The sequence below is a fragment of the Anser anser genome (assembly GCF_964211835.1).
Source record: "Anser anser genome assembly, chromosome: Z".
Lineage (NCBI taxonomy): Eukaryota > Metazoa > Chordata > Aves > Anseriformes > Anatidae > Anser > Anser anser.
Window position 1 is genome coordinate 1,736,688 of NC_139723.1, and position 25,619 is coordinate 1,762,306.

General features: G+C 37.4%; 1 protein-coding gene across 4 annotated transcripts in view; it reads left to right on the forward strand.

Moving 5' to 3' along the window:
• The window catches only part of SKIC3 (SKI3 subunit of superkiller complex), a 48,811-nt gene that overhangs the window by 21,369 nt on the left and 1,823 nt on the right, over positions 1-25,619 (forward strand). For all 4 annotated transcript variants that reach the window (XM_083818179.1, XM_083818178.1, XM_083818177.1 and 1 more), the window contains 23 exons: positions 131-233; positions 1,021-1,197; positions 2,173-2,317; positions 2,485-2,563; positions 2,676-2,737; positions 2,867-2,923; positions 4,038-4,106; positions 5,595-5,669; positions 6,286-6,427; positions 7,589-7,682; positions 8,215-8,292; positions 9,645-9,769; positions 10,602-10,725; positions 12,531-12,749; positions 13,591-13,663; positions 14,404-14,457; positions 14,569-14,680; positions 15,969-16,097; positions 16,735-16,856; positions 18,288-18,443; positions 21,182-21,334; positions 23,043-23,173; positions 24,906-25,029. In XM_083818179.1, coding sequence (XP_083674305.1) covers positions 131-233; positions 1,021-1,197; positions 2,173-2,317; positions 2,485-2,563; positions 2,676-2,737; positions 2,867-2,923; positions 4,038-4,106; positions 5,595-5,669; positions 6,286-6,427; positions 7,589-7,682; positions 8,215-8,292; positions 9,645-9,769; positions 10,602-10,725; positions 12,531-12,749; positions 13,591-13,663; positions 14,404-14,457; positions 14,569-14,680; positions 15,969-16,097; positions 16,735-16,856; positions 18,288-18,443; positions 21,182-21,334; positions 23,043-23,173; positions 24,906-25,029 — 2,603 coding nt within the window. The remainder of the gene's footprint in view (positions 1-130; positions 234-1,020; positions 1,198-2,172; positions 2,318-2,484; positions 2,564-2,675; positions 2,738-2,866; positions 2,924-4,037; positions 4,107-5,594; positions 5,670-6,285; positions 6,428-7,588; positions 7,683-8,214; positions 8,293-9,644; positions 9,770-10,601; positions 10,726-12,530; positions 12,750-13,590; positions 13,664-14,403; positions 14,458-14,568; positions 14,681-15,968; positions 16,098-16,734; positions 16,857-18,287; positions 18,444-21,181; positions 21,335-23,042; positions 23,174-24,905; positions 25,030-25,619) is intronic.

The following is a 25,619-nucleotide window of genomic DNA, read 5'->3' on the forward strand; positions in this document are numbered from 1 at the left end:
ATTAGGCATAGTATATGTAGGGCATAAAGCATAACGTGGAGCAGTCTTTCTTCATACCACCCCACCTCCTTTATCAAGCAGTAACATGGAAGCATCTGTTTTCATAGAGGATATTTTGTCTGTCTTTCAGGACTTGGTGAGTGCTATCTCATGCTGGCAAAATCAGCCCTTGATAAGTATCTTGATAGGAAGGCTGTGGATTACATAGAGCAGGCTCTTGAATTTTTTACAAGGTTAGTACTAAACATTCTGTTATTTCATTTCCGCTGGGCTTGTGGTTTGAAGAAGTTAAGTGTTAGAGGACTTTCAGTTACACTAAATCAAGTGGACTGGGCTTCTAATGTAGAAGAAAGTGTTTAGTGAAAATGGTTTGAATAATGCATGGTGGACTTAGGCTGCCGGAGTGAATGGTAATTAGTTTTCTTTTTTTGTGTTTAAAGACACAGAGTCCTTTGATTATAACACAAGTGTGAAGTCACACACAGTTCACTCCAGCTGTCATCCTGTGTATATGGGTAGAAGGAAGGGAACTTCTACCAAAAATGGTGGATGAGAGGCAGTTGTAGCTTACCTTCCGCAATCTCACTGTTTTGCTTATCAGGCAGAATGCTTTAGAGGCCTAAACTGAACCTTGGGATAATTGTTGGTATAGGAGAAGGTCCGCTAGGTTTCTGCGGATGTCTCATGTCTTGCAATATAAATGATAGTGTTCTGAAATGCAAAAGTTAGTGTTGTCAGCTGATGTTTTGACAGATAACAGGTAATTTTCAGAACAGACTCTTCGTCTCCACAAAATTGGAATACGTTAGCATTTTGTAGTTTCTCTTTTTATGATTATTTTTAACTTTTTAATACTACAGATTGAGTAGCAAGAAAACAGAATAATAAAAAAAAAATCAAGCAGCCCGTCAATTAATTAGAGTTTGTGCCACTATTCAAAGCGGTGAACTTTCTTTCAGGAAAGAGTGTTGCAGTGTCTGAACAGATATTTTGTGGCTTTTCTTAAATATCAATTTACAGGGCAACAAAGCACCGTCCTGATATATCTTCCCTTTGGAAACTGCTTGGAGATACCTGTACTAGTGTGCATGTTATTTCACCAGCCAAAGTGAATGTTCAAGTTCTAGGATTGCTTCTGGGTAAAAACGAAGGCAAACAGATGCTGAAGAAAAATGAACTGCTCAGACTGGGAGGAAGGTAATTTTTTTTTTTTTTTTTACTGTCAAGTTCTTCTACATATCTGTGCACACTTATAGAGTCTCAAATGTTCTAGACTATATTATTTCTAGAAAATGAAACAAGTGCTGATCTTTATCACCTGGATATTTAGTGAAGATTAATGAGGAGGTAAAGAAAGTCTCATGCTTCTTTCAAATTATACCACTCATTTCAGGGTATGATCCCTGGATTGCCGCAGTGGCTCTCAACACTTAATTTAGGGCCTGCTCTTCTCCTTGGTTCTGTCTCCAGAGCACGGCTATATCCTGTCTGTCATTCAACAAATTGTGCTACTTTAAACAGAGTGGTTGTAGTAGTAGTTAGCCCATTCTCCCAGGATTATTAAAGTCCAAGATAATACTGTAAGCTTTATGTCTGTGTTTTTTTGGACAAAACTGTCATCAGTTTGAGCCCTAGTTATGGGATCTAAATTACATTGGAAGACGCAATTCCTTTTTCCTGGCCCTGGAAGCTCATGATAATAGAGCTAGAGATAACAGAAATACTTAAAGTTTTCTTGTAGCCTCTTCTGTGGCTCCTTACGAGCTTTGTGCAGCTGGATGCGTTAGTTAAGACAGGCTGGAAATGTACCTCCTTAGAAAATCTCAACAATGATATGTGTAGTCAAAATACTTCCTAGGGAAAGTCTGATTAACTCTGAAAATGGCTGATGTTTGTTTTAATTAAAAATGTGCATATTGCACCTGACATAACTGTTATATTTCACATCTGTAGTTTCACTAGTGGTGGGTAATACAGACCAGGGTGGATTCTGTGAAGATAGCTGTCTGAATGAAAATTAGTTGTCATAGGATTTCCATTCTTGTCTGGTTTTGTTTGTATTTATGCATATTTGTTTGGTTTGGGTTTTTAAGCACTCAAGTGTTTTTCAGTTTTCTGTTCTTCATGTTAGGGAGGCTCAGAATAATACTTGTGTGATTCATGTTTCTGTAGGTGTTACGGCAGAGCTTTAAAATTGATGCCTTTGCCTAACATATGGTGTGATCTTGGAATAAATTATTATCGACAAGCAGAGCACCTCACAGCAGTGGATGCTGACATGAATGAGATCAGTGAACTGCTAGAGAAATCTTTGCAGGTACTGCCTGTTTTTCTGTTGCATTCTTTAAAGTTTAAATCAACTTTGGTGTTTCTCTGCCTAACCTCTCTGTCCTCAATAAAACCTAAATCTCTGGATAAGTTAAGTGCATAAAATCTTAATTTTTGATAATCTAGTAATTCAGTTCACATTTGATTTTCTTCCAGTGTCTCAAAAAAGCTGTGAGGCTTGACAGCAAAAATCATCTTTATTGGAATGCACTTGGTGTAGTTGCTTCCTGTAGTGGTAAGTCTTCAGTGAGACCCCTAGCTGCATAATATTCTAAATTAGAAGGCAACTTGACTAATGGTGTTTATGAAATTCAGTTAGATCTAGCTCTCCTTTTTTTTCCCCCCAGCTATTGGGAATTATGCTCTTGCTCAACATTCGTTCATCAAATCTGTTCAAGCTGAGCAAATCGTAAGTGCTGTAGGCAGCTGCCATCTGTTTCAAGTGGGCATTTGAAACTTTTCTTCCCCTGATGCTGTGTCATTTTTTTTAGAATACAGCAATAAGACATCGGTTTTAACTTGTATTTGTTCTCCCTAGAATGTTGTTGCCTGGACCAACTTGGGGGTTTTGTATCTAGTGACTGGAAACATTGAGGTACATTTTTTTTCCCATTTCTCAAATGCAGTTTCCCTTTCCACTTTTTTTTTTTTTTTAGGGGAATATAGTAGGGTAAGAGTGTGGGCTAACAGTGGAGAGCATACCTCTCAGATTCAAAAAACTTAATTGCATTGAATGAAATAAAATCAGCATCTTTCTTGAGTCACACGAATTAAGTACTTGTTCTGGAGTGGATACAGTTAATTGAACTTACTCTAAATTGCTGAAGTTTCTCTCCAAATGACTGAGTGGAATAGCAAGTGTTCAGAAGGACTGAGAAGGACTGAATCAAACCAACTCACAGCAAGTTTGACTGGGAACTCTTTTAGTCACAAACTGAAACTTTGAGTTTCTGAGTTTCCTGTAGGTAGCTACTTTCTGCTCATTAATATGGTACATGACTTGCCATAGTTCTGTATAACCTTTAGAGCTTCTCTGAATAAAAATTGGAATACCTGTTAAGTGAAGTCCAGGCTTCTCATGCACCTAAAACTACATGCTATCCTATTTGCTGGTCAGAATTTCAGCAATTTTATTTAATTTCTGTAACGTGATGGTCAAGCTTCATTTTTAGTAAAAATAATTTAATAGTACAAACTCCTTACTGCTAAGACTACTCAGGCTAGGACTTTGTTCACCTTGTGCCACATTAAGGGAAGAACAATGAACATGTGCAATCTTGAGGGAAAATTATGACTTGTGGATGGTAATCAGTTTAACAATTTTCAGAATGTGTCAAACTGTTTACATGAAAGAAATGCAAATTCCAAAATCTGGATCCTCTCAAAGGCTGATTTTAAAATAATAATTGTTCCAACAGTTAATCTAGCTTCTTCCTCAGAACAAGGAGGAGGAATTGTATTTGGAAGGGAGAGGAACTTTGATCTCGTAAATATTTTTGATTTTATATTTTACTTTTGAGAAGACTAAACTGCTTTATTTTTGTGGGTGATATGTTGTTCTGTATAGCACACTAGATATTTTTTAGTAGTGACCTAATTTCATTCATGAAAATCTCTTTTAATACTACTGCATGTTAACTATGAATACTCAAAAGTGATCTGTCACCATGCCAGACAGTTGAATAGCATCATTATCTTTGGCTCTGCAGCAAGCTCATGAAGCCTTCAAGGTAGCCCAGTCTCTGGAGCCCTCTTACCTACTGTGTTGGATTGGGCAGGTAAGATGTGAAAAAATCTTAACTGTGCACCAAAACCAGTTGTTATTGCAAGAGAGGTTTTACACTCCATGCTAAGAATTGGCACTTAAGCATGATCTCATAGGATTTTAAGTAGAGGGAGCAGCTGCTTCCCCTGGGGGTGGGTGGGACCCCTTGCTTCTGTATTGGTATATAATGGGAGCTACATTAATCATGTATCTTTATATAAATGTTTTTGTGGCTAATGTAATTCTGAGTTGTATAAGAAATTATCTATTAAAAAAAATTAACTTTTGTGCTCTGAAGCTTATTATTAAGTGTTCTTAACAAAGTACCATCTTCGTAAGATGCTAGCTATTTTGGCTTCTGCTGTATGACTGTCTCATTAAATGGCACTGTTTAACGCACTTCTCAGTGTCCCCCTGTCTATCTTCACTGTTAAAAACAGTAAGTCTCTAATGTACCTGGTCCAAAAGCAGCTCTTACATCCTGGGAGGTGCCTTCTTCCACCTACCACTGCGGATTGGATATGCTCCCACTGGTATCTAGGCCATCTGTGAATAGTAGAAGTACTCATGACTCACTTGTGATTGCTGTAGGTGCACTCAATAATCCCATGCTGTTGACCTGCTAATAATATCTAATTGAAACCGGATTCTAAGGGAGGACTAGTGACGTCATGTCAAAATTCAGCTCCCATCATATGTTGTTATAAGTGGAACTAACACTCACAAGTCTTTGTCTTCAAAAATGTAAAGTAGCTGCCCGACACCTTAAGTGTCAAGGGCTGATGCAGCGGAGACTACTTATGCCCTCTTTGAAGTGTTCATTTTATTCTTAGAATTAGAGAATGGTTTGGGTTGGAAGGGATCTTAAAGCTCGTTTAGTTCCAACTCCCTGCTGTGGTCAGGGACACTTCTCACTAGACCAGGTTTCCCAGAGCCCCATCAAACCTGGCCTTAAAAACTTCCAGGATGGTGCATCAGCAGCTTCTCTGGGAAACCCAGTCCAGTGCATCACCACTCTGATTAAAGAATTTCTTCCTTACATCTAATTTAAATCTACCTTCTTTGAGTTTAATGCCATTACCCTTTGTCTTTTTCCTACGCCCCCTGACACAGAGTCCCTCCCCAGCTTTCCTGCAGACCCCTTTAGGTACTGGCAGGCCGCTGTAAGCTCTCCCTGGAGCCTTCTCTTCTCCAGGCTGAACAACCCCTACTCTCTCAGTCTCTCTTTGTAGGAAAGGTGCTCCAGCCCTTTGGTTGTTGCCGTGGCCTCCCCTGGGCCCTCTTCAACAGGTACATGTCTTTATCCTGGGGCCCTAGAGCTGGATGCAGTATTTCAGGTGGAGTCCCAAGAGAGCAGCGTAGAATTTCTTTGAGAGCATGAGAACATAAATTATTTTCATGTTAATTACCTAAGATGTGCCTGAAGTAATGTGTGCTGAGCCTCTTGTTATTGTGATAATTTTTAAAGTACCTGACCACAGGAACCTTTGCTTCTCTGTAGGCTCTTATCGCAGAAACGGTTGGCAGCTATGATACTATGGATCTCTTCAGGCATACAACTGAACTTAGTATGCATGTAAGTGTAACAGTTATATTGTACTGAAGATTCTTCATATCTAATCTCTCTAGTTAGGTGATGTATTTTTTAAAAAAACAGGTGTCTTTAATGATGGGACAGCTAGAGTTCCAAATGGGGTTGTCTTGACTTTCATGTTGGTGTTCCTGGCCTGTGCTGGCGCTGAATGGCAAGCAGTTATTTTGTTAAGTGCTTTAGTCCCAGTGGTCCAAGAACTCTGCTCCATAAGTTGTGAAAAAAAATATCTTGATGTTGCACAGAACTGGACAGAGATCAAAGGCATAAATTGGAGACATAAACAGGAAAGAGTGAGGATACTGCCAGTACCCTGGGTTCTAAGAAAGTGGAGGACTTTACATTCTCTTAACCTTTTTTCATTTGTCATCCCTCCAGTATGTCATAAGTGATACGTAAATATGAGAGTTCTTTAATTGCCCAAAGGACAATTTTTTGTTTGCAGCAATCCAGTTTAGTGTTTTATTCTACTGCTTAACAATTATGCAGACTTTTAGCCAAGATTGTGTTAAAACAAAGAATGATTATGGTCTTTTAAGAATTTCAGTGTTACTTAAGCAGGTTCAGTGACTCTCAATTTGTGTGTTTTTTATTTCCTGAGACTGAGGGAGCAAAAGGCTATGCCCACTGGGTTTGTTCAACGCTGCAAGATAAAGACAACAGAAATACTGAGGTGTATCTGTACAACATTGTTCAAATGAATGCTATTCCAGCAGCTCAGGTGGTCATGACCAAATATACAGGTAGGTAACTTAGATGCCTCTCTGAATTGCCAAGCCTGACTACAAGATGTGTTAAATGTCTACTTCTGTACAAGGTCTGGCAGAGAGTGATTCGGCTAGACTAGGCTTTTGTATTGTAGATTAAGCAGACAAAGTGGGGTTAATTGGTTACTGATTTTTATTAATGCACTGGAACAAAATAGGTATGAGTTCTATCATTCCACCAGACTTCGTTTCAGGAACTGAGCACAGTGAGGACCAGAGCCTTGTTATACTTGCCACCAGGTGTCTGGTATCTGACTTCACTTGAGTATATCTGTATGTCTGTGCAGATAGCTGCTAGCTTTTCTGCCCGTGTGCCATACGTTAGGCTGTTTCTGGATACTGTAAAACTTTATAACCTGAAGCACACAATAGTGTTAACCTTCAGTTAGAGACAGAAGACTTTCTTGGGCTTGGCTTCAAGCCAGCGTGGCCTCCATGTTGTGGTGAGCTTGTGTATATTTAGCCCAGAAGGTGGATAGAGCAAGTGTGGATTTTCTTTAATCTGCATCTCTTAACTGTAAACACATCCTTGGACTAAATATATCCACTGCTGATATTTTTAGAGCTACAAACTAAGTTACAAGCACTTAAGGTAAGTGTGAGAAGGCATTTGTAAAATCCCTAAGCAAATTTCAAGAAAGGCCTATGTTCCCCTTTCTGGTCTAGGGAAAACTGTTAGGATTGAGATGGCAGCTGCTAACTTTAGCTACTGACAAGCCTTTCAACGTTGTAGTAGTGAAAATAAAATAAACCATAAGGTTCTATTAGTATCTTACTAAAGTCAGTACAAGCTGAGTAATTTATTATTTCATTACCAAAAAAAAAGACACCACAAACCAAAACAAAACACTGTGGGCTGAAAAAAATGTATATATTGGGCACATCAATACTGCGTCATAAGAGTTGAAACGCTTTTGAGCTAGCCTGATGTCATGTTGTGGTCTTAGTATCTCTTCTTTATTTGCTTGCAGCCTGTCAAATAATTCCAGTGAGCAACTGACAGAAGCACTTAGCAAAGTGCTTTTTATATATATATATATATGTGTACTGTTACATCAATGTAGCAGTGTTTTTTCTAATACTTTTCACTGCTCTTTCTGATTACATTCTCCTATATTGTCAATACTGATTTTCTAGAAAGAAATCCAGATGATGCATCTGCTTTCACAATGCTTGGTTACTTGAGTGAGTATATGGATCTAAAAAGGCAGGCAAAAGATGCTTATGAGAGGTGAGTTATACATACTAGAATGTTTACTGATAGAAGCTCCTTGTCCTCTTTTTCTGTAAAGGTTTTTCTTTTCTTGCAGTAAACCTTATTTTCAAGAACTCAACAGTACATTTCAACTAACTGTACTGCAAGGGGGATGTGGGGATGTTCTTATATCAAGTTTGGAAATGTAGAACACAAATAACAAGGAGAAGTAAAGTCATTCCAAGGCTGAGTGTCTTACTAGGACATTTAGCTAATTCAATGTATGGCATCTCTCATTTTATTTTTTTTTTTTTGGTCTCTATTCTATACTGATTAATGTCAGGGTTTTTTTTCTTTTCAAATGGTAGAGGAGGGTGGTGAAAGAAACCACATTTGGAGAGCATGCTTGGTGATGCATTAAACTTTGTAAGATTGGCTCTGTGCTTTCTGTGCTTACGTGTAAGAAGATTTCTATGTAAAACACTTGTCCATTCTGCTCTGAAAACTAATGTCAGAATACTCGTGTTATAGTCCTATGATAACTACTCTTAATTGTGGTTATTTTAAGGGCCGCTTCATTACTGAAAAACTCTGAGGATACTGAGAAATATAATATAGCTATGCAAAACTATGGCAGATCACTGTGGTAAGTGTTTGTTGACGTACTTATCCCAGCCCCTAGCTTCAGCTTTGGATGTAGTGAATGCAGTGGTGAAAAACCTGTGTGACGCCAAATGGTGGAAGATCGACAGAGAAAATAATTTATTAAACATCATTCTTAATTTTAGACCAGTCTGACTGAACTCTTTATGTGCTCCAGAAATGGGTACTATATCAAAACCACATTAAAGGAATTTCTCTACCTCTTGGCAGTTTATAACATATCAGTGATTCCCCTGCACTCAATTTGATCCTTAAAAAAAGTCTAAACAACGTAGCTGTACAGCCTCCAGGGTAAATTGTTTTTTTTAGGATCTCCACACTCTGGATTCAGGTATGCTTAGTTTGAATAAGATAGCTGCTCTAAGATTTATTAGAAGTCCTTTCTACCTGCCCTTTGAATTTGTATTCACTTGTATGACCTGAAGCATGCGTGGTTAGGATGTGGTACGCACGTGACCTTTCTGCTGCTGACCCTTTCTGCTGCAACCCTACACACAATTGAGTTCCCGTAACGGAATCACAGAATCATTAAGGTTGGAAAAGACCTCACGATTCGCTTTGAGTTCTGATGGAAGGCAGGGCACCAGGGTTAACAGATGAAGACTCTCGAACTGTTCTTTGATGCGAGATGGCTCAAGTTTTGCTTATTAGATTTTGTCAATGCTATAGGGAAACTTAATGTATTCTTAATTTTCTGTGCATGTAACTGGAGTACCTAGGCTGTGATAATGCAGTAATTCATTCTTAAATTTCAGAGAAGATTTCTGAAGCAGCTCTTTGGTTTTCCGTAGTCTCAGATCCACACTGTATGCATGGTGATTCCTGTGTGCAACTTACACAAGACTAACAGTTCAATAACTAATAACTAGTTCTAATAATATATTCCTGCATAATTTCTTCCATAGTGGCCTTAGAACAAGAATTCTGTATCTGTTTGTGTATGTACACTTGCCTGTGTGTGCACGTGCGTGCTTTGATTTGATTTTTCTCTTGTTTTTTCACCTTTGCGGTTTTCCTACTCTCCCTCCCTATTCCATTGTGCTGACAGTTAAGCTACATCTTTACATAGAGCTATCCTGCACATTTTCCCCACCAACAATTTTTCATGCAACAGGTAGTTGGAAAGAGTAACTGCTGTAACGGGAGGAGGGTAAGAAATATTGCACGTTCTTGTCCTAGTCCTGCACTTTTCCAGGTGTGTGCTTAGAACTGCTGTTGAAAACAGGATACTCAGCTGCATGGACAGCTTTTCTGGATTATAACAGCTCTTGCTACATCCTTCATACTAACGATAGGTTTTTTTGGTTTTTTTTTTTTGTTTTTTTTTTTTCACAGTGCCATTGGTGAATGTGATAAAGCCATTGAGGTTTATACATCAATACCTCTAACTGATTTTGATGGCATTGTGGGGGTAGCATTAGCCTACTTCAAGAAAGGACTCTTACAAGAAAGTATTAAAGGTAAACATCTGCCTAAGTCAAAGCACTATAGGGCACTTCTTAGAATGAATCTTACCAAAGTTTATTCATCTAACCAACCTAGCTGTAGTTGAGATTATTTCACTCTTTCAGTCCCAATGTATAAATACAAATTCTGTAGCTATTTTAATCATTTAGCTGTTGAGTGCTAGAGCTATTAAATGTACTAAGGAAAGCTACATTTTTATAACTGTTTAATTCTTGTCCATTAACCTCTTGTGCTCTTAGCTTCTCTCACTATCATGAAATGGCTTTCCTGGGAAAATCAGTTCTGGGTAGGAGATTAATGTGGTGTACAAAGCACTTTACCTTTAGGAATAAATGTAAGTGCCATATTGTCATGTTCTACACTGCTGAGATGTGAGATTTCACAAAGAGGTGTACTGAATTATCAGTGCAGAAGTGTAAGCATTCACAGTAGAGCAGCCGGCTCAGCATTTTAAAGAACTCTGTTTTTGATTGGAGTTGTCTGCCCATCTCAAATACTATTTCATAAATATACTGTCATAAGGGAATCTTTAAACTGCACTCATTAAGTCTTTTTCTAGATATCCCTGCACTACTTCTCAGATTTATTTCCATTTGCTACATATTAAATAGGTTGTAAACAACCCTGGCATTTTCCAACCTACAGTTGCTTTATAATGTCATAGTTGTGTGTTCTGCAGTATGATGTGAGGCATGAAAATGTAGTGAACCTGAAACAAAAGTGCCTTGTGTGTATGTATTAATATCGTGCCTTTCCAGAGGCTTTATGAACAAGGTATTTTCTTCCCTTCTTCTTCAATTCTAAGTCTTTGTTTTATTTTACCAGCCTATGAGAAAGCGTTGTCTGTTGCCGAGTCTGAACAAGATAAAGCACATATCCTGACTGCCTTGGCAATAATAGAGTATAAGCAGAACAAAGTGGATGCTGCAAAGACCCTACTGTTTAAATGGTGAGTGGAGGGAATAACAATCAGTATATGATGCTTTATTGTACTGCTAAAACCGAAAAGTCGCTTTTGTTGGGGGCCTCAGGTTCGACTCCTGTCAACAGAGAATTCCAGTAATGGCTGTACAGTCCCCATCTTGCCAGAAGACTCATGAAGTTACTGAAATAGTGACAATTCATGACTACGCTAAAGCCTGAGTAACTGATGAGTTAGCGAACTAATTAGCTAGGGAGCTGGTACATCCTATTAATCACTGCAGAGTTCTATTTTTGTCCTTAACATCAACAGTGAGAATTTCCTAAATGATGGTAGTCATTTGTGTTTAAAATAATAATAAAAAAGTAGTAAATGCTTTAGAAAAGTAACACTACATTGAATATGTTCAGATCTAAATCTGAAGCACAGTGTTGCAGAGTTATACAGTCGATTTTAATAAGAAGAAAAGAGAACTGTACATTCTAATCGTAGGTCTTTGTTAATGGGAATTTTTGCAGGGGAACTTGAGTGACCTAAGTAGGGCACTGAGCAAGAAGATTCCTTTTTCTTCTTTCCTCATGGACAGCTTAGCACAGAGATTTGGGTAATGAGTATGTCTCTGTAGCTGGTGTGATAGAGTAACTCTTCTTACTCATGGGAGAGCTATACCCTTCCACTAGCTGACGTGCTTGGTGTTGGCTATTCAAGGTTGCATGTAACAGCTGGTGGGATTTCTTTTTTGCCAGGGACTGAAAACAAAATATAGAATAGGATGTTCACATTCTTGTATATTTTTCAAATGCAGAAATTATGTAAGATTAATTATTAGTTAAAGATTATTATTTATAAAAATTATTCTAAAAAAGCTTGATCAGGAACCTTATTGTAGTCACCTGATAAGTGAAAGTAGGCAGCATTTCATTCTGCAGTTGTGTATAGGACATGACAATTAAGAAACTCCAAATTACTGTTGCCATGCCTTATTCTCTTCCTTTTCTTTTGCCTCCTTCTAATTTGTATTGTCATTTATTGAATTACCTTTGCTGTAAGAATAATTTCAATTAGTACATCAGTTAACATCTTTGATTTTGGTTGTTTGTAATGAGCTCTCTGTATTATGCAAAGTCAAAGTTCAGGGGATTAATTTGAGTTGAGACTTCTCCACCTATACTATATAATTTGCAGAAAAAAGTCATCCACTGTGGCTAGTAGGTCTCCAATGAAGATGGGAGTACTGTTGAGATGCGGTTAAACTCTCATAATGAACAGAATAGCATAACTTAGTACTGATACTAAAACTAATTGATGGTGGAAGGCATGCTCGAAGTACACTGAGTTGGAAGAAATCTTGATGTAAACAAGGTTTAATTTATCAGAACAGCCAAATTGAAAGAGCAGTTCTATGCAGCAGGCTCATTTCTGGCTTTTTCCTTCCTGGATTTCTGTTGCAAAGTAGGCACACTGCAGCTCACTTATGACATGAGTTAGAAGTACAGATGTCTTCAGGAAAATTAAATAGGTTTCAGTGTTAGACATTCTTTTGCCATTCCTTTTATGGGTGCTACTGAAGGATAGCTAATGTGTTGGAGCCTTGCCAAGTATTTATAAGTACTGTGTGTAGCATACTACCTGAAATGGCACACAACCACTTTCTGTATCTTGATATCTCAAATTTACTGATCTAGCTTGTTTCAGCATCTCATAGTGTTAATTCAGCATATCAGAGGTGATATATGGGAGCAAGAGGACTCAAAACCATCAAGTACTGTAGTATTGACAGTAAGTTCAATTTCTGCTCCAAAATAACGTCTCTGTTCCTTCTGATTCAACAGCTCATTAAAGGAACCTAGTACGGAAAGTCTGAAGGTTTTGTGCACGCTAGGACTGGTAAAGCAGGACGTTACACTTGCGACAGCAGCCTTAAAAGAATTACTGAAGCACGAGAAAGGAAAAGATGGGATTTATGAGAGGTGCCTTATTGCATCTGGTGTTTATGCATTACAAGGTAGAAATGTGGCAGTCCAGAGAGAAGTCTCAAAAGCAATACATAGGTATGCATTTTGTTAATATTTAGATTGCCTTGTAAATGTGTTTCTTTATTGATATTCATTAGTAAGCAAAACTCTTTTGCAGCATTTTTCTCTTATTAAAGAATTTTTTTCAAACATGAAAGTGGCTCGTTTAAGATTGTAGAATCAGCAGACAGAAGTTTGCTTTATTCTGCCTGACTTAAGGTATCAAGTGGCAAAAACTTCATGGCTTGTATGTTTTTTTTCTGTTTTTGTTTTGGTGGCTTCTTTGGTAGTTACATCAGTTCACTATGCTATAAAAGCATTCTTCATCTTGCTTACCAGAACTTTCAACTAAGAAAATCTTTAGGGCTTTTATTTAATATTTAACAGCAGCTGAAGCAGTTCATTCCCTTAAGTAGAAGTCTGAGTTTAAAAGTGTTTTGAGTAACCTAGGCATTACAGGAAGGGGGAATTTTAATTATTGCCTTTAAACAAGTCACACCTTACACTCTTTCCAGGTGATTTCATATGCTATGCTTCAAACAATGTTTTTCCCCAAAACTGCAGTTAAAATTCCTTGTTCCTCAGACTATGAAGACCAAACCTGTAGTCTTGGAGTTTGTCCATTTTCTTCCCATGAATATTAATATACATATTATACACTTTATTTCTTTAGCCAGTACTATAATACCAGTGTTGTTTCTTTGTTTTAAATTACTAGACACATCTATTTACAACTGCATTTAGTCTTCTTTCTAAAAACAAAAGATCTATTTGGTATTTACAGCAGCTGCCTACAAAGTCACAGAAGACCGGATTCATTTTCAAACCAGAAAATCTAATGTGCTTGTTTTTTTTTCTTTTTTTTTTTTTTTCACAGTAACCCTGATAATCCCGCTCTTTGGTCTCTTTTGTCTCGACTAGTTCCACTGTATACGTTACAGAAGTCAAAAGTAAGTGCATTGTAATGCACTGTAATAAGTCTGTTCTGTTTATAACCTGGGTGTACTACATATTGTTTCTTAACTGAAGAAAAAAGCAAAAACACATCTTGCTTCAGTACATGTGCATTCACTAGTTAACATGAAAACTTTAAATATAAATACATTTTGATCAATGCACAGGTACACCCTTAACAAATTACTTATCCGGTTATTTGTGTCCTTAATGGCGTAGTGAACCTTTATCTTCTTGAAATAGACTAAATCGACTAGAAGTATTTCATCAAGAAAAGATTGTACTTAATGTATTTAATTTATATAAAAGGATTTTTCATATATGCATACAATATACATTTTTAAGAAAGGTTTTATATATGTTGAATTTGGTTAATGTACTCAACTTTACTTATTTCATTACCCAGTATTTCTTTGCTGCTTCTGTACCTACTGGTAGCTCTTCTCCAAATAAACACTCATTCCCTTAATGTATGTCAAATATCTAAAAAGAAATAGCACCTGAAAACAAATCCCTATCTATATGAAACTTTAATTCACAAACACAAGTTGTGGATAAGTTCTGATCTTGAATATCTCTTCATAATTCTCTACAAAGAGATTTGTCTGTAGGAAAGGAAAATCTTTCATTATGCAAACTTTATATTTCTGATTAATACAGACAAAAAAATCTTGCGTTACAGATGTTGTAATGTTTCTTAACCATATAACATTCTTTTTTTTTTTTAATCTTGCAGGGTGGAGCCATGGCAGGAAACATTGCACATGCACTTGATTCAAGCTATGGGAAGGTTTGTCTCTCTTAAAATGCAGACTTTATAATTCCATTAAACAATCCTAAAATGAACTCCATCTGATCACTTACGTATAGTGTTAAGTCACTCTTATGTTGTATTTTATAGGAAGTCCTACTAAATGTTGCAGTTAATCAGTTGGCAGCAGGATGTCACATGTTAAAAGATCAGAGGGAAAATCCTCTGAAAAATATTCAGAAGGCAATCCACCTCTGTCCAGGTGACTGTGTTCTCAAATATGCTAGTGATTTTTTTACTAATCAGAAACAAAATTGTTGTGCTAACAAAGTATTTGCTTTTCTTGGGTCGTTCTGTTATTTTGTTTTGCCTGTGTATGTTCTGGGGAGAACGCCTTGAATGGAAATTTTAACTATCATTGCAAGTTTAGGCTTGGTGAATTCAACGAGATGGGGAAAAATCCCTGAGTTTCGTGGCTTGTTCTGAAAACATGAGCAATTTGTTACTTCCTCAGCAGGAGAAGAGATAAGTATTATTTTGTACGTAAGAAAAAAGAAAAACACTTGTTCCCTCAGGGTCAGTATGCCACACCAAGCAGAGGAGACTTACTCATCTATCTTGTGAATTAGGATTGGAAATTTTCTATTACAGTATGCTTGTTATAAACTGTAGGCAGCTGTTCACCTATTTCTAAATGGTGATCTTCATTAAATGTGTAAAGTGTAAATCTGGTAGGGTTTTTAAGGGGTTTAAAAAGTAAGTCTTGAAAACAAAGTACTAAACCATTGTTTGTTCTGCATTATTTTTGCTTGGATGCATCAGGTCAGTGTGGTTGAAAGTGAAAAAAAAAATTACTTACTTTCCCCCAGATATACACAAAACTGACTGCTATTCATAAGCAGTATAGTTTACATTCTACTTTATTAGATTGTCGAGCTGTCTTTTATTTTCTTGACAAAGAAAAAACTATCTTTGGACTGAAAATTTTCATAGCTGAAATTTTTAATTGAGCTCTGTCTGATTCAGGACAGAGACCAGACTCTTGCAGTTACAGGTGTTCTTGACTGGACTAATTCAAGCTAATGCTGAGCTTGGTTTAGCTGACACTAGAAGTAGGCACGTGTCTGTGATCACCGTAACTTGCATGCTGGTGGTTGAACTAGAATGAGCCCGTGTGACTGGAAGCTGTGGATGGCATCTTGGGATTTTTTCTGTCTCTCTAATGTGGTACTAAATGATAGTCAAGGTTAGTCTGCGTCACTGGAATTAAACACACCAGTGTCCGTATGAAAAATACATTTATTGGCTTTAGAAATGGCATTTTTACCTTAAGAATTGAAGAAGTTTACTTGTTAGAGGCAAATACTTGTCTGCTGCGTTGGGCTGAGCTGATGTGTGTGTCTGATTGGATTACTTGCCTTGTTCTTGTTACCTTTATTTACTGTACGTGGTTCCATTGATGGCTATGTTTTTATGCTTAATCATTCCAAATGAACTACCAGACTATTTAGAATGGGCACGAGTTGCCTTTAACCATTGTTTTCTCCTAGATAACCCTGCTGCATGGGCAGTGCTAATGGCAGCCTGTCATACTGAGAACACTGTTGTCTGTCTAAACAACACTCAGCCAAAGCGAACAGGTCTAGAGATGACACTTGTATCTACAATTTCAGCCAAAAGTAAGATGATACAAAACTTTTTAATTAAAAAAAAGAAAAGAAATATAATTGAAGTGTTCTAAGCTTGCAATACTATCCTGAATTTCAGAAGTGTGCATATACAGTGTGAATTGCATAGTAGTAATTTGAGTTGCAACTATTTTTTCCCATAAAAATACTAAATCCTAATGTAGAGCTAGCATTAATTACTTAATTGTAGCTTGCATTTCCTTCCAGAGCCTCAAATGTTTTTGTTTGTTTGTTTGTTTTTTAAATAGTACTTCTGAACTCTGAGGTGCATATTACAGCAACGGAACACTGTTCAGAAGAAAAGGCTGAAGTTACAATGAGCTCTGTAACTTTTCCAGTAGAGCGATAACCTCAGTTAATAGGCCTGCCTTGCTTAATATCCATAGCATTTTGAAAACTGGAAGTAAATCAATTATTTTCAAACCATTAACTCAAAGGGTGGATTTGTTGTTCCATCCTCTTGTTTTCAATTTTATCATCTCTTAATGTTCCTACTAATGAAGGAAATGATGTCAGACCAATACTCCTAGAAATTCTCCCTTACTAGGTCAATATCCTTTACATGTGACATGGTGGGGCACTATAAAGTGTACAGTAATTCAGTTTAGTGTTTTATGTGCTTTTGCAGCTAGAGAAAATAACCTTCCACGTAATTATATCCAGACTCTTGAAGATTGGTCTCTATGTCAAGCTATCACCAGTCTAGAGGAGACTGGTAGAATCTCAGAAGCTGAAGCACTTTGTACCAAGGTATGACAGCAGCATACTGGCAAAATGTGAAAAGAGTTGTATAGAAATCATTGCATGATGAATGTATTGGGTGACGAAACTTGTTCTGCCCTTCCTGCCTTTAAATACTAACTTAGAGTTAAGCAAAGCAGTAGAGAAATTCAAGACAAGAAATCCAATCAGGAGACTTTCAGGGGACTTAACTGTCTTCTGATCTGTGGTTAAGTTACATTGGTAGTCAATTTCAGATCCACAAGTGGATGCCGCAAGTTTAATTATTAAAAGGAAAAATCTTGAGGCAACACAATTGGAGAAGGGCACTGTTGTGTTAACAGCCTTCAAGTGTGTATATAAGAAGTTTGCAAAAGATTAACAAAATAATAATTGGACTCAGCAGCAGACATCCTTGACTTTCACTTAGAAAAATGGCTAATCCCTTGCAGATGTGTTCCTTGCTTATAGCACTTCTATACTGGTGGGGAAGGGAGTTAATTACTAAAAATGAGATTCAGTGAACATGCTGGGGTTTTTAAGAGACAGGAAAGTATTTTCCCCTAAATGTGCTTGGGGTGGAGGTGTTTTCCTCTTCTGCACATCATGTATACGGACCTTGCTTATATTAAAAAGGGTTGGATATTGCTACAAATACTACATGGCATCTGGGGAAGGAGTAGGAAGAGATTATAGTGATTTTTGCTGATTTTTGTTAGTTAAATAATTTAGGGAAAAGAGAGTCAGTGCCTGCAGTTTCTGTAGAAACCAGAGTAAGACTCTCTGGTATCATTAGCTCTCACTGAGCGTTTTGGATCTTAGGATTTCCAGAAGGTGATATAACTGGGAATGACGAGTCAGGCACTGCACTCTGAATTTGAGACAGGCAACTTAATTCCACACTTGCTGTTGGGTAGAAAAATTGAAGCAAATACTAACAGCTTCTACTTTGTTTCATAAAGTCTCTGCAATCTGGGCATTCTTAAAAAGATGCAACTTGTTAAGGCAGGAAATGTTTAGTAAAGTGCTTCTGTTCCAATGAGAATAAAGAACCCTATCTGGGAGAACCAAAACTGAACAAAAAATTGAACATTCCTGAGGTCACTTCAGTCGTGGGATAGACTTTTTCCCCCATCAGCCCAAAACTTGTAGTGATTGTCAAGCCAAACTGGAGCTGGAGGTCTGCCACTTATCTGTCTGTCTTTCAGAAACCTCTAATAGTAAGACAGGTGCAAAATTTAGGAAAGATTTCAAATGTATTTTAAGGGGAAAAGGAAAAAAAGTTCCTCTTCCCATGTGTCAGTTCCTGGAACACTTCTTTCTGCAGAGTAGAGGAAAATGCCATCTTGCAAGGATCTTGAGAATGTTTTCAATGCTCTTTTCTGTAAAAGACTCACATGTCAAAAAAGAAAGTATCTTCTGATATTTGTAAATGATCATTCTGATTGCATTTGGTTTTAGGGTTTAAAGAGCTGTCCTGAGCACCCAGCTCTATTTTTGCTTTTGAGACAAGTTCAGTGTAAACAGCTGTTGCAGACTCACAAAGAGCTTCCAGATACCATCCTGGAGGAGCTTCGCAAAACAGTCATGACCAGTTCTTCAGTTGCAGCCTGGCAAGTAAGTGTGGATTGTCTCCCTGATTTTGGTATGCTGCTTGTTACAGTGAGCTCTGAGAGTATCCATGGTAAGTGTGTGAGAGTTTGTTTCACTGTTTGCTTTTTCTTTGTTCACTGACAGTAAGTAACAAAGAAAATAGCTATTATTCAGTTCTTTATAAAGCTGTATCTTTGTTAATTTTCTTTTATAGTTGAAATAGTGACAAGTGTTAGAAAGAACAAGCAGACATGGGGGCAGAATTAAAAACCTAGAGGTTAAACACCTGACACATGTGTCTTTGGGGTCATATGACTTAGCAATGTGAGAAAACAGTAAAATATTTCATAGCCTATAAGAGTAGATGGAGGCAAATTGTTTGCACTTCTTTATTCTCTCTTGAGTTCCGTAATTTTCTGACATCAAGTGTCACCATACTTTCAAGTCAGCTGAGACTGGGAGGAATAGAAGTCACTCACAGGAACAGTGTTTGCTCACTTCCTTTCGTGGAATTGCAGGAGGTCATTTTTAGTTAATATGAAGGTGCTATAACTTAGTTCATATACTGCTTCTGTGAGACAATCTGAGGAGACTCTGACATGCCAAAAGGTCTTTCGGGCAATGCAGCATATTTGTGCATATATATATGTGTGTATATATATATTTTTTTTTAACTGTTGCTGTTGGTTACAGTTAGTCTCTTCCTTCACTGATACTAGGAGCATGTTTAGCAAAATTCCATGAACTTTCAGAGGTTTTTCATGTAGATGCAGGAAGTACAGTGCTCCCTCTGCCTGTTGAACACGCAAAACCTCCTTACCGGAAAGTTTCACTAAAGGTGATTTCAGTCCTAGAAGATGAGACCAAGGCTGCTATAGAGATCGTTATGTCCCTTGTCACAAGGCTGCAGGTCATCTTCCCTTCTGGAATATAAGAGTAGCATTTGTGGAAAGGTGCTTTTTTTGGTATGTTTTCCTTAGACTTGTAAAACTTTGTCTTCCTGAACTGCAGAACTCATTCAGATGGGATTTGTAAAATACATGGGTATGTGAGACATGATTATGTTCTCTATTATTTTAGTAATAATATTGAAAATGGAGTTCTTCAGGCAGCTCTTGCATAGCCAAGTGTTGTCCTGCTTATAAGCAGGGAAAGGAAGTGAACTAACCATGTATGTGGTTTTCGTTTTGTTTTGTTTTAATCCAGGTCATACAATACATAAAATACATCTGGATAAGATCTTTTCAGTCTTCAATTAAAGAAAATATTTCTCAGGGCTAGGACAGAGTTCTCAAGTAGCTTGCCTGACTGCTACAGCTGCTCCTAGTGGATAGCTATGCTTTCATGTTTTCTCGCTCCAGACTTCCTAAGAGTTTGATAAATGTTTTTTGTCGTACTCAAAAGTGTACATCGCAATGTCCTACAGTTTTACTAAATTAGAGTGGCCATTAGCTTAGATTTTTGCTTAAGTTTTTGCTATATGTCTAAATGGTTGTTCTGGGATTTAGGAGAGCTGCTGAACTACTGTTCTGATGGCTGTTCTTCTGCTGTGGCTTACCAGGGAGACAGTGAAAATGCTGGTCTTGCATGTCTGCAAGACATGTCTTGCAAGTGCCATGGTGCACTTGCATGAGCGTTCTCTTTTTCATATCTTGTGTTCTAGCTACCTTCAGCTGCGAAGCAGTGAGCCCAAGGAAAGGTTTTAGGGGGAGGGTGGAGCACCGTTACTTAACACTTAGCCCCTGTTTTATTTAATAGAGTAGTCCTGCAGCTTGATGGCAAAGGTTCATAATCTCGCTAGTGCTAATAAGAAGGGACACACTAGAAAATCTTTGTTGACAAATGACTTCTGTGCATCAGAAAGGGTTAAGAATTTTGCCCCTTTTTATACTAGACAGTCATCAGCTAGCAGAAGTCCTTTACTTAAAAGCAGGAGAATTCTCTTTTCAAAAAAGAAGTTGCTTTGGTTGCTTGGTTATCCAGCAAATAATACTTCTAAATGTGCCTTATGCATTTTGATGTACATCATGCGTATGTCAGGGATTTGCAAACTTCTGGCTTTCTCTCCTTGGAGAAATGTGACGTGGTTACACAATTAACGAGGGAGAAGATAGAATCTTTTTCCTTCTACTTGTGAGTGAATACAGAGCTGGTGAAGCTCACAGGAGCGTGAAACTCTGCACCCAGGTCCTATTTTCTACTCTCTTTATCCCATGTACTGCCTCCAGGATGACTGTGGTAGGCAAAGAAGCTGTGTAGTGCAAGTTGTACACCCCTTATCTGAGCTCAGACTCACATTGTAATATCTTTCATGTTCCTGAAATTACTCAGTTGTGCTGGAATCTCTGTTAACCTCTACAGAATTTTTAGAAACAAGTGAGGCACAACACAGTTCTCTTTTTCTCTTTTAGCTTTTCTAGGCTTTCACAAAGCCAGTCATGTTATTTGTTCATCTCTGTGCAACCTCCAGATGAAGACAGCTATCAGATAGTTGGACATAGATGTCTGGCATAAGTTACTATAGTGAGATGTACTGCTGGCTCTGCAATCAGGAAACTACATTTTCCTGCAGGATAGTGTGCAGTATCTTGGAATGAGGGTGGGGTGGGTGGTGGTGTTTTAGCTAATGCTATAGTGTGGCACTCTTTTAAAAAAAAAAAAAAAAAAAAAAAACACAAAACTAAATTGTATAAATTGTATTGCCTAATGGGATGCATGTTTTGTTGGCTCCTTAAATGATTTTTTTGTCTGTTTATTTTCAGTGGCTGGCAAAAGTATATCAGTCCCAAGGAATGATGGTTGGAGCAGAGATGTGTTACAGAAAGAGTCTGCAGTTGGCGTCACAGCAGGGCAGCTGGAGTGGGAAGTTATCCAGTCTGCTCAGGCTGGCTATGCTAGCACTGGAAATCTGCATGGTAGGATAATTAAAATTATATAACTGCATGATGTAACAGGAGTTGATGTAATGTTGGGCTTCTGTAGTCTTTAAATGAAACTCCTGTTTAAACGACTTTGCATTTTATGAGTGACAACTTGATTAGAGAATAAAATAAAATATCAAGGGGCAGTGGGCTGTTTATAGAGTGTTCCTTTGTAAGAGAGGTTGCTGTGAAATAACCGAGTAGAATCACTTGGTACGTAAGAGGCTAACTTGTTCAATAAGGCTTAGTTCTCTAATAGATTCAGTTCTATCATCAAAATTGCCATACCCTTCAAATCTCTGTCCTTATGCTCAGATAACTAGCTTTAATAATTATTTTTTTTTTTTAATAAATGCTTTTCCTGTACTGGTGCCTGGTGCTCTGTGGTCATTTCTAGATATGGTGCCTTGCCTTGACGTATAAAGACAATCTAAGGGAAGTGTACCTTGTGATATGAAGAAAATTGTTCTACTTACTCCTTGCACCGAGGGGCCAGGTGAACATAACTCAATTCCTTGGAGAGTGTCCATTCTCTTTAGGCATTGTCACTCTAGAAACTTGCAGTGTACTGTCAGATTTCTTTCAAACTGGTATAACAGGTAGATACCGTTGTGATCTTGGCTAATGCTTTCTGATGTATTTTAACAGATAATTAAGCTAACAGCCTTATCCAAAATCAGGGAAAGGTACCCCATAGCACCCTGAGTGCTCATACAAGAAAGACAGGCAGCTTTACTGAGGATAAACCTGCAAAGCTGTTGCTTCTGGTGGGAAAAGAGAATCCCCATCAGAGTAGACAAATTCCTTTCTCACAAACCATCTGCTTCAAAAGCAGAATTTGTCAGGTGACAAAATTTTTTCTTACCATGATTTTTCTGCCCTTTTTCTAGTATGCTGTTTCCAATTTCCTAAATCTCCTAAATGTCTGCGTAGGTCACAAGGTACTCTTTAATTGAATTAACACTACTTCTTCAGATAGTGGCCTAAATTGCATGATACTATGTGACTTTATTTAAAAATATAATTAGAGTGAAACTGATCATCTCATCTCTACTTTTGCACGAGCAGAGCAGTTGATGCATGGATTCCTATTAGGCCTCTCTAATCTGCACTGGCTTAAAGAAATGTGCAAGAGCCTGGTCAAAACGTAGGCACCCCTTCAACCACAGCAGTATGAATTCTATCTGGTCAATAGTAAGGTTTTCTTAAGCCAAAAGATACAGTAACTTTCTCAATAGTTGCTTTATTAGGTAATTCCCATCTTGGAGCTGTTTTTTACTTCTAGTAAAACATGTTATGTTCTCCAGTCTTTTCTGGGAATGAATTCTACATTCTAACATAGTTTATTTAATGGGATGAAGGTTTACGAGATGAAGAGCAAACAAAGGGTTTGTGATTGAAACAGTCATTACTAACACATGTATATAAAAACAAAACAACAGAAAAACAACAAAAAGATTCTTCATATAAATAAGCAAGTGGAATGTAGGTTTGTCCAAGACAACTTAATTTGACTTTTCCAGGCTCTTCTAATCAGTGTTTTTATGAAGTTTCGTACTAACTTGCCAAACATTTTATGTAACTCAGAACGATTTGAATTAAACCTTCTTTGTAGAGGGCTGCAAACAAACGCTGACTTATATTACACACTACAATGAAGCACTTTCTCTCTCTCTTTTTTTTTTTTTTTTTTAAATCATAGGCTAATGTCCCAAATGAGCATTGGCCATCCTTGGTTCAAGAGGCAACAACTGAAGCTTTGAAACTCTCACCCTGCCCCTTGGCATCTCTCCTGCAAGCACTACTGCAGTATAACCGCAAAATGGGAGCAAGGTATTTGTGATCTATTAAGCTTAATGGAATACACTGTCTAGAAGTATAAGTGGTCATTATGCCTAGATCTAACTCCAAGACCTAAAAGAAAATTGAAAACGTGAATTAATTCTTGAAGTGACTTTAAAAGGGAGGGCGGAGGGAGGGAGTTTAGTAGTGTGGGGAACTGAAAGCAGCAGAATCCTCCTTCTCAAAAAACTGTAGATGACCTTCACACAAAGAGAAAAACAGGTCTAAGCTTTTTTTAATAGCATTTAATTTAAATAAATTATTCAGACAAACTATAAAGTCCTCTAAGATCTTGTTCAATAGCATGGCAGATACAGATATCACTATGCTATCGCTATTGCTGGGATCCATTTTGCTTTCGTTTAAGTCTAAGTCAAGGTTCCTGTCCATTTCTGAACAGACAGGTGTTCATTTTCCCATTGAGGAATGGGAAGAAGACTGAGGTTTGAAGTGGAGACATTGAATCCCCTACTTTATGAGCCTGGCTATTAAGTCAAGGTTCTTCTTACAGATTTTTTAGTTAGGCTATGGAAAACTGGAAAATTCTAGATGTTTTTTATAGATAATTCTAATGAACTAGATTCTCCAGGTTCTGAGATGGCTTACTTTCTCTGTGAGCTTTTAAGAAGGTGACAGTCTAATGTAATTGTGACAGTTGTTGTTTATAATAAAATTGGGCTGGAAACTTGTATAGTCAATTAAAATCCATTCTATTTTAATTTCAAATATTCACTTAGTTGAACAATTGATTAGATCTTGTGATATATCTATGAGGCAATATGTTTCAAAATCCTGTAACAAGAAATTCATCTTAACTACAAATAACAAAACAGAAACAGATGTAACCTCTAATCAGTCTGTTAAATCACATCGTAATGATATAAAGGACAACGTTTGATATAAAGGACAGAATTCTCAAAACAAAAACCAAATCTGATTGCGTACCACTGAGTGAATACTGTATCCTTAAACTTAACTGCAAGTTCTTGCCACATTTCTAATAATGTGATGAATTTAGAAAACATCTTTGTTAGCTACAAGCTGGCAGTTTTAGAAGGTAGTATCAGCCAAATAAGGCTTAAAACTCTTTGTGGTACTCTGTAAGAAAAAAAAAAATCCCTCTCTTCTGCAATTTCACATCTTGCCCCTGTGTTTTACAGGAACTGTAGTATGTTTTGTAAGTGCCTGGATTAAATGTTTGTGTATAATATTAAATTTCATTGGGATTATTAAGACTCATCATAATAGCTGCTTCTCACAGGAACATCTATCTTCCAAAAGATTTGTTTTGTAGCTCTTAAACAAGAGAGTGTCTGCTGTACTGAAGTCATTTTCAGCAGATACTGAAATCAGAAGTTTTGCAGAGTTCACAGAGACAGCATGTTTATCTTGTTACCGTAGCAGTTATAAAATCTGCTATTTCAGTCTGATTCAGGTTAGTCACTAGTTAAAGCACTATCCTGAATGTAATTTATTAAATATAATAATTGTGGCAGTATTCCTTAGCATTGCAGCTGAAAACTAGCTTTCCAGATGCAACTACATAGCAAACAAAGGAACACACAACTCAGCTTCCTCTCTTTTTTGGGTGGTGTGGGTACAAGGACCTTCCCTTACGTAACTTCTGGTTATTGTTGCTTACCGTCGGATATTGGTGTGTTACATGCCATATAGTCAGTGAAATTTGCAGTTGATTTGGATTGTGTTTTGGTTGTGCTTCCAGGGAGACTCGTCGAATGTTGGAAAGAGTGGTCTACCAACCAGGAAATCCAGAATCCATAGTGTCAGTGGCACGCTGGTACCTCCTGCAGCATCTGTATGCCAAAGATGATTATGAATTAATAGATGTAAGACAGTCCATTTCATATAGAAATTCAATCAATTCCCATCGAGTAATGTGCTTTTAACTTGTAAGTGGGGTAGAGAGAAGCTAGGGAAGTGGTGGCTCTCCTGTGCTACAGGTTGCAGTGTTTAGGAATTCCATGCTGACGAAACACAGCTCAATTTGTATTCAGTTTGCTTGAAAAGTCTTCTCTCCCTCCCTGCAATACTAATGAAAAACAAACAGTAAAATCTCTCTCTGAACCAAATTAGAAAGTTCTACTAGTGACTCCTCAGTAGATATGAGGACCATTTTAACAGAATTTTACCTGAATGTGATAATGCAATCAGGAATGTTAATTTCCTCTAGCCCATCTGGAACAGTGTGGTATGCCTTAACCCAAAAGATCTGAGCAGTAGCAGGCTATACTTTCTGTACTTACAATTTTTATTATATCTGTGATAGTACCTTTTTTTTTGCTCATAGTAAATGGTACATTATTTTTTATTCAGAGTGCTCTGCAAATTGATTTGGTCAAATTCACAAATTTGCAAAGTGATGTAAAAAGAGGTGGTTAAATTTGGCTTGTAATTGGAATCACTTTGCTTACTCAAA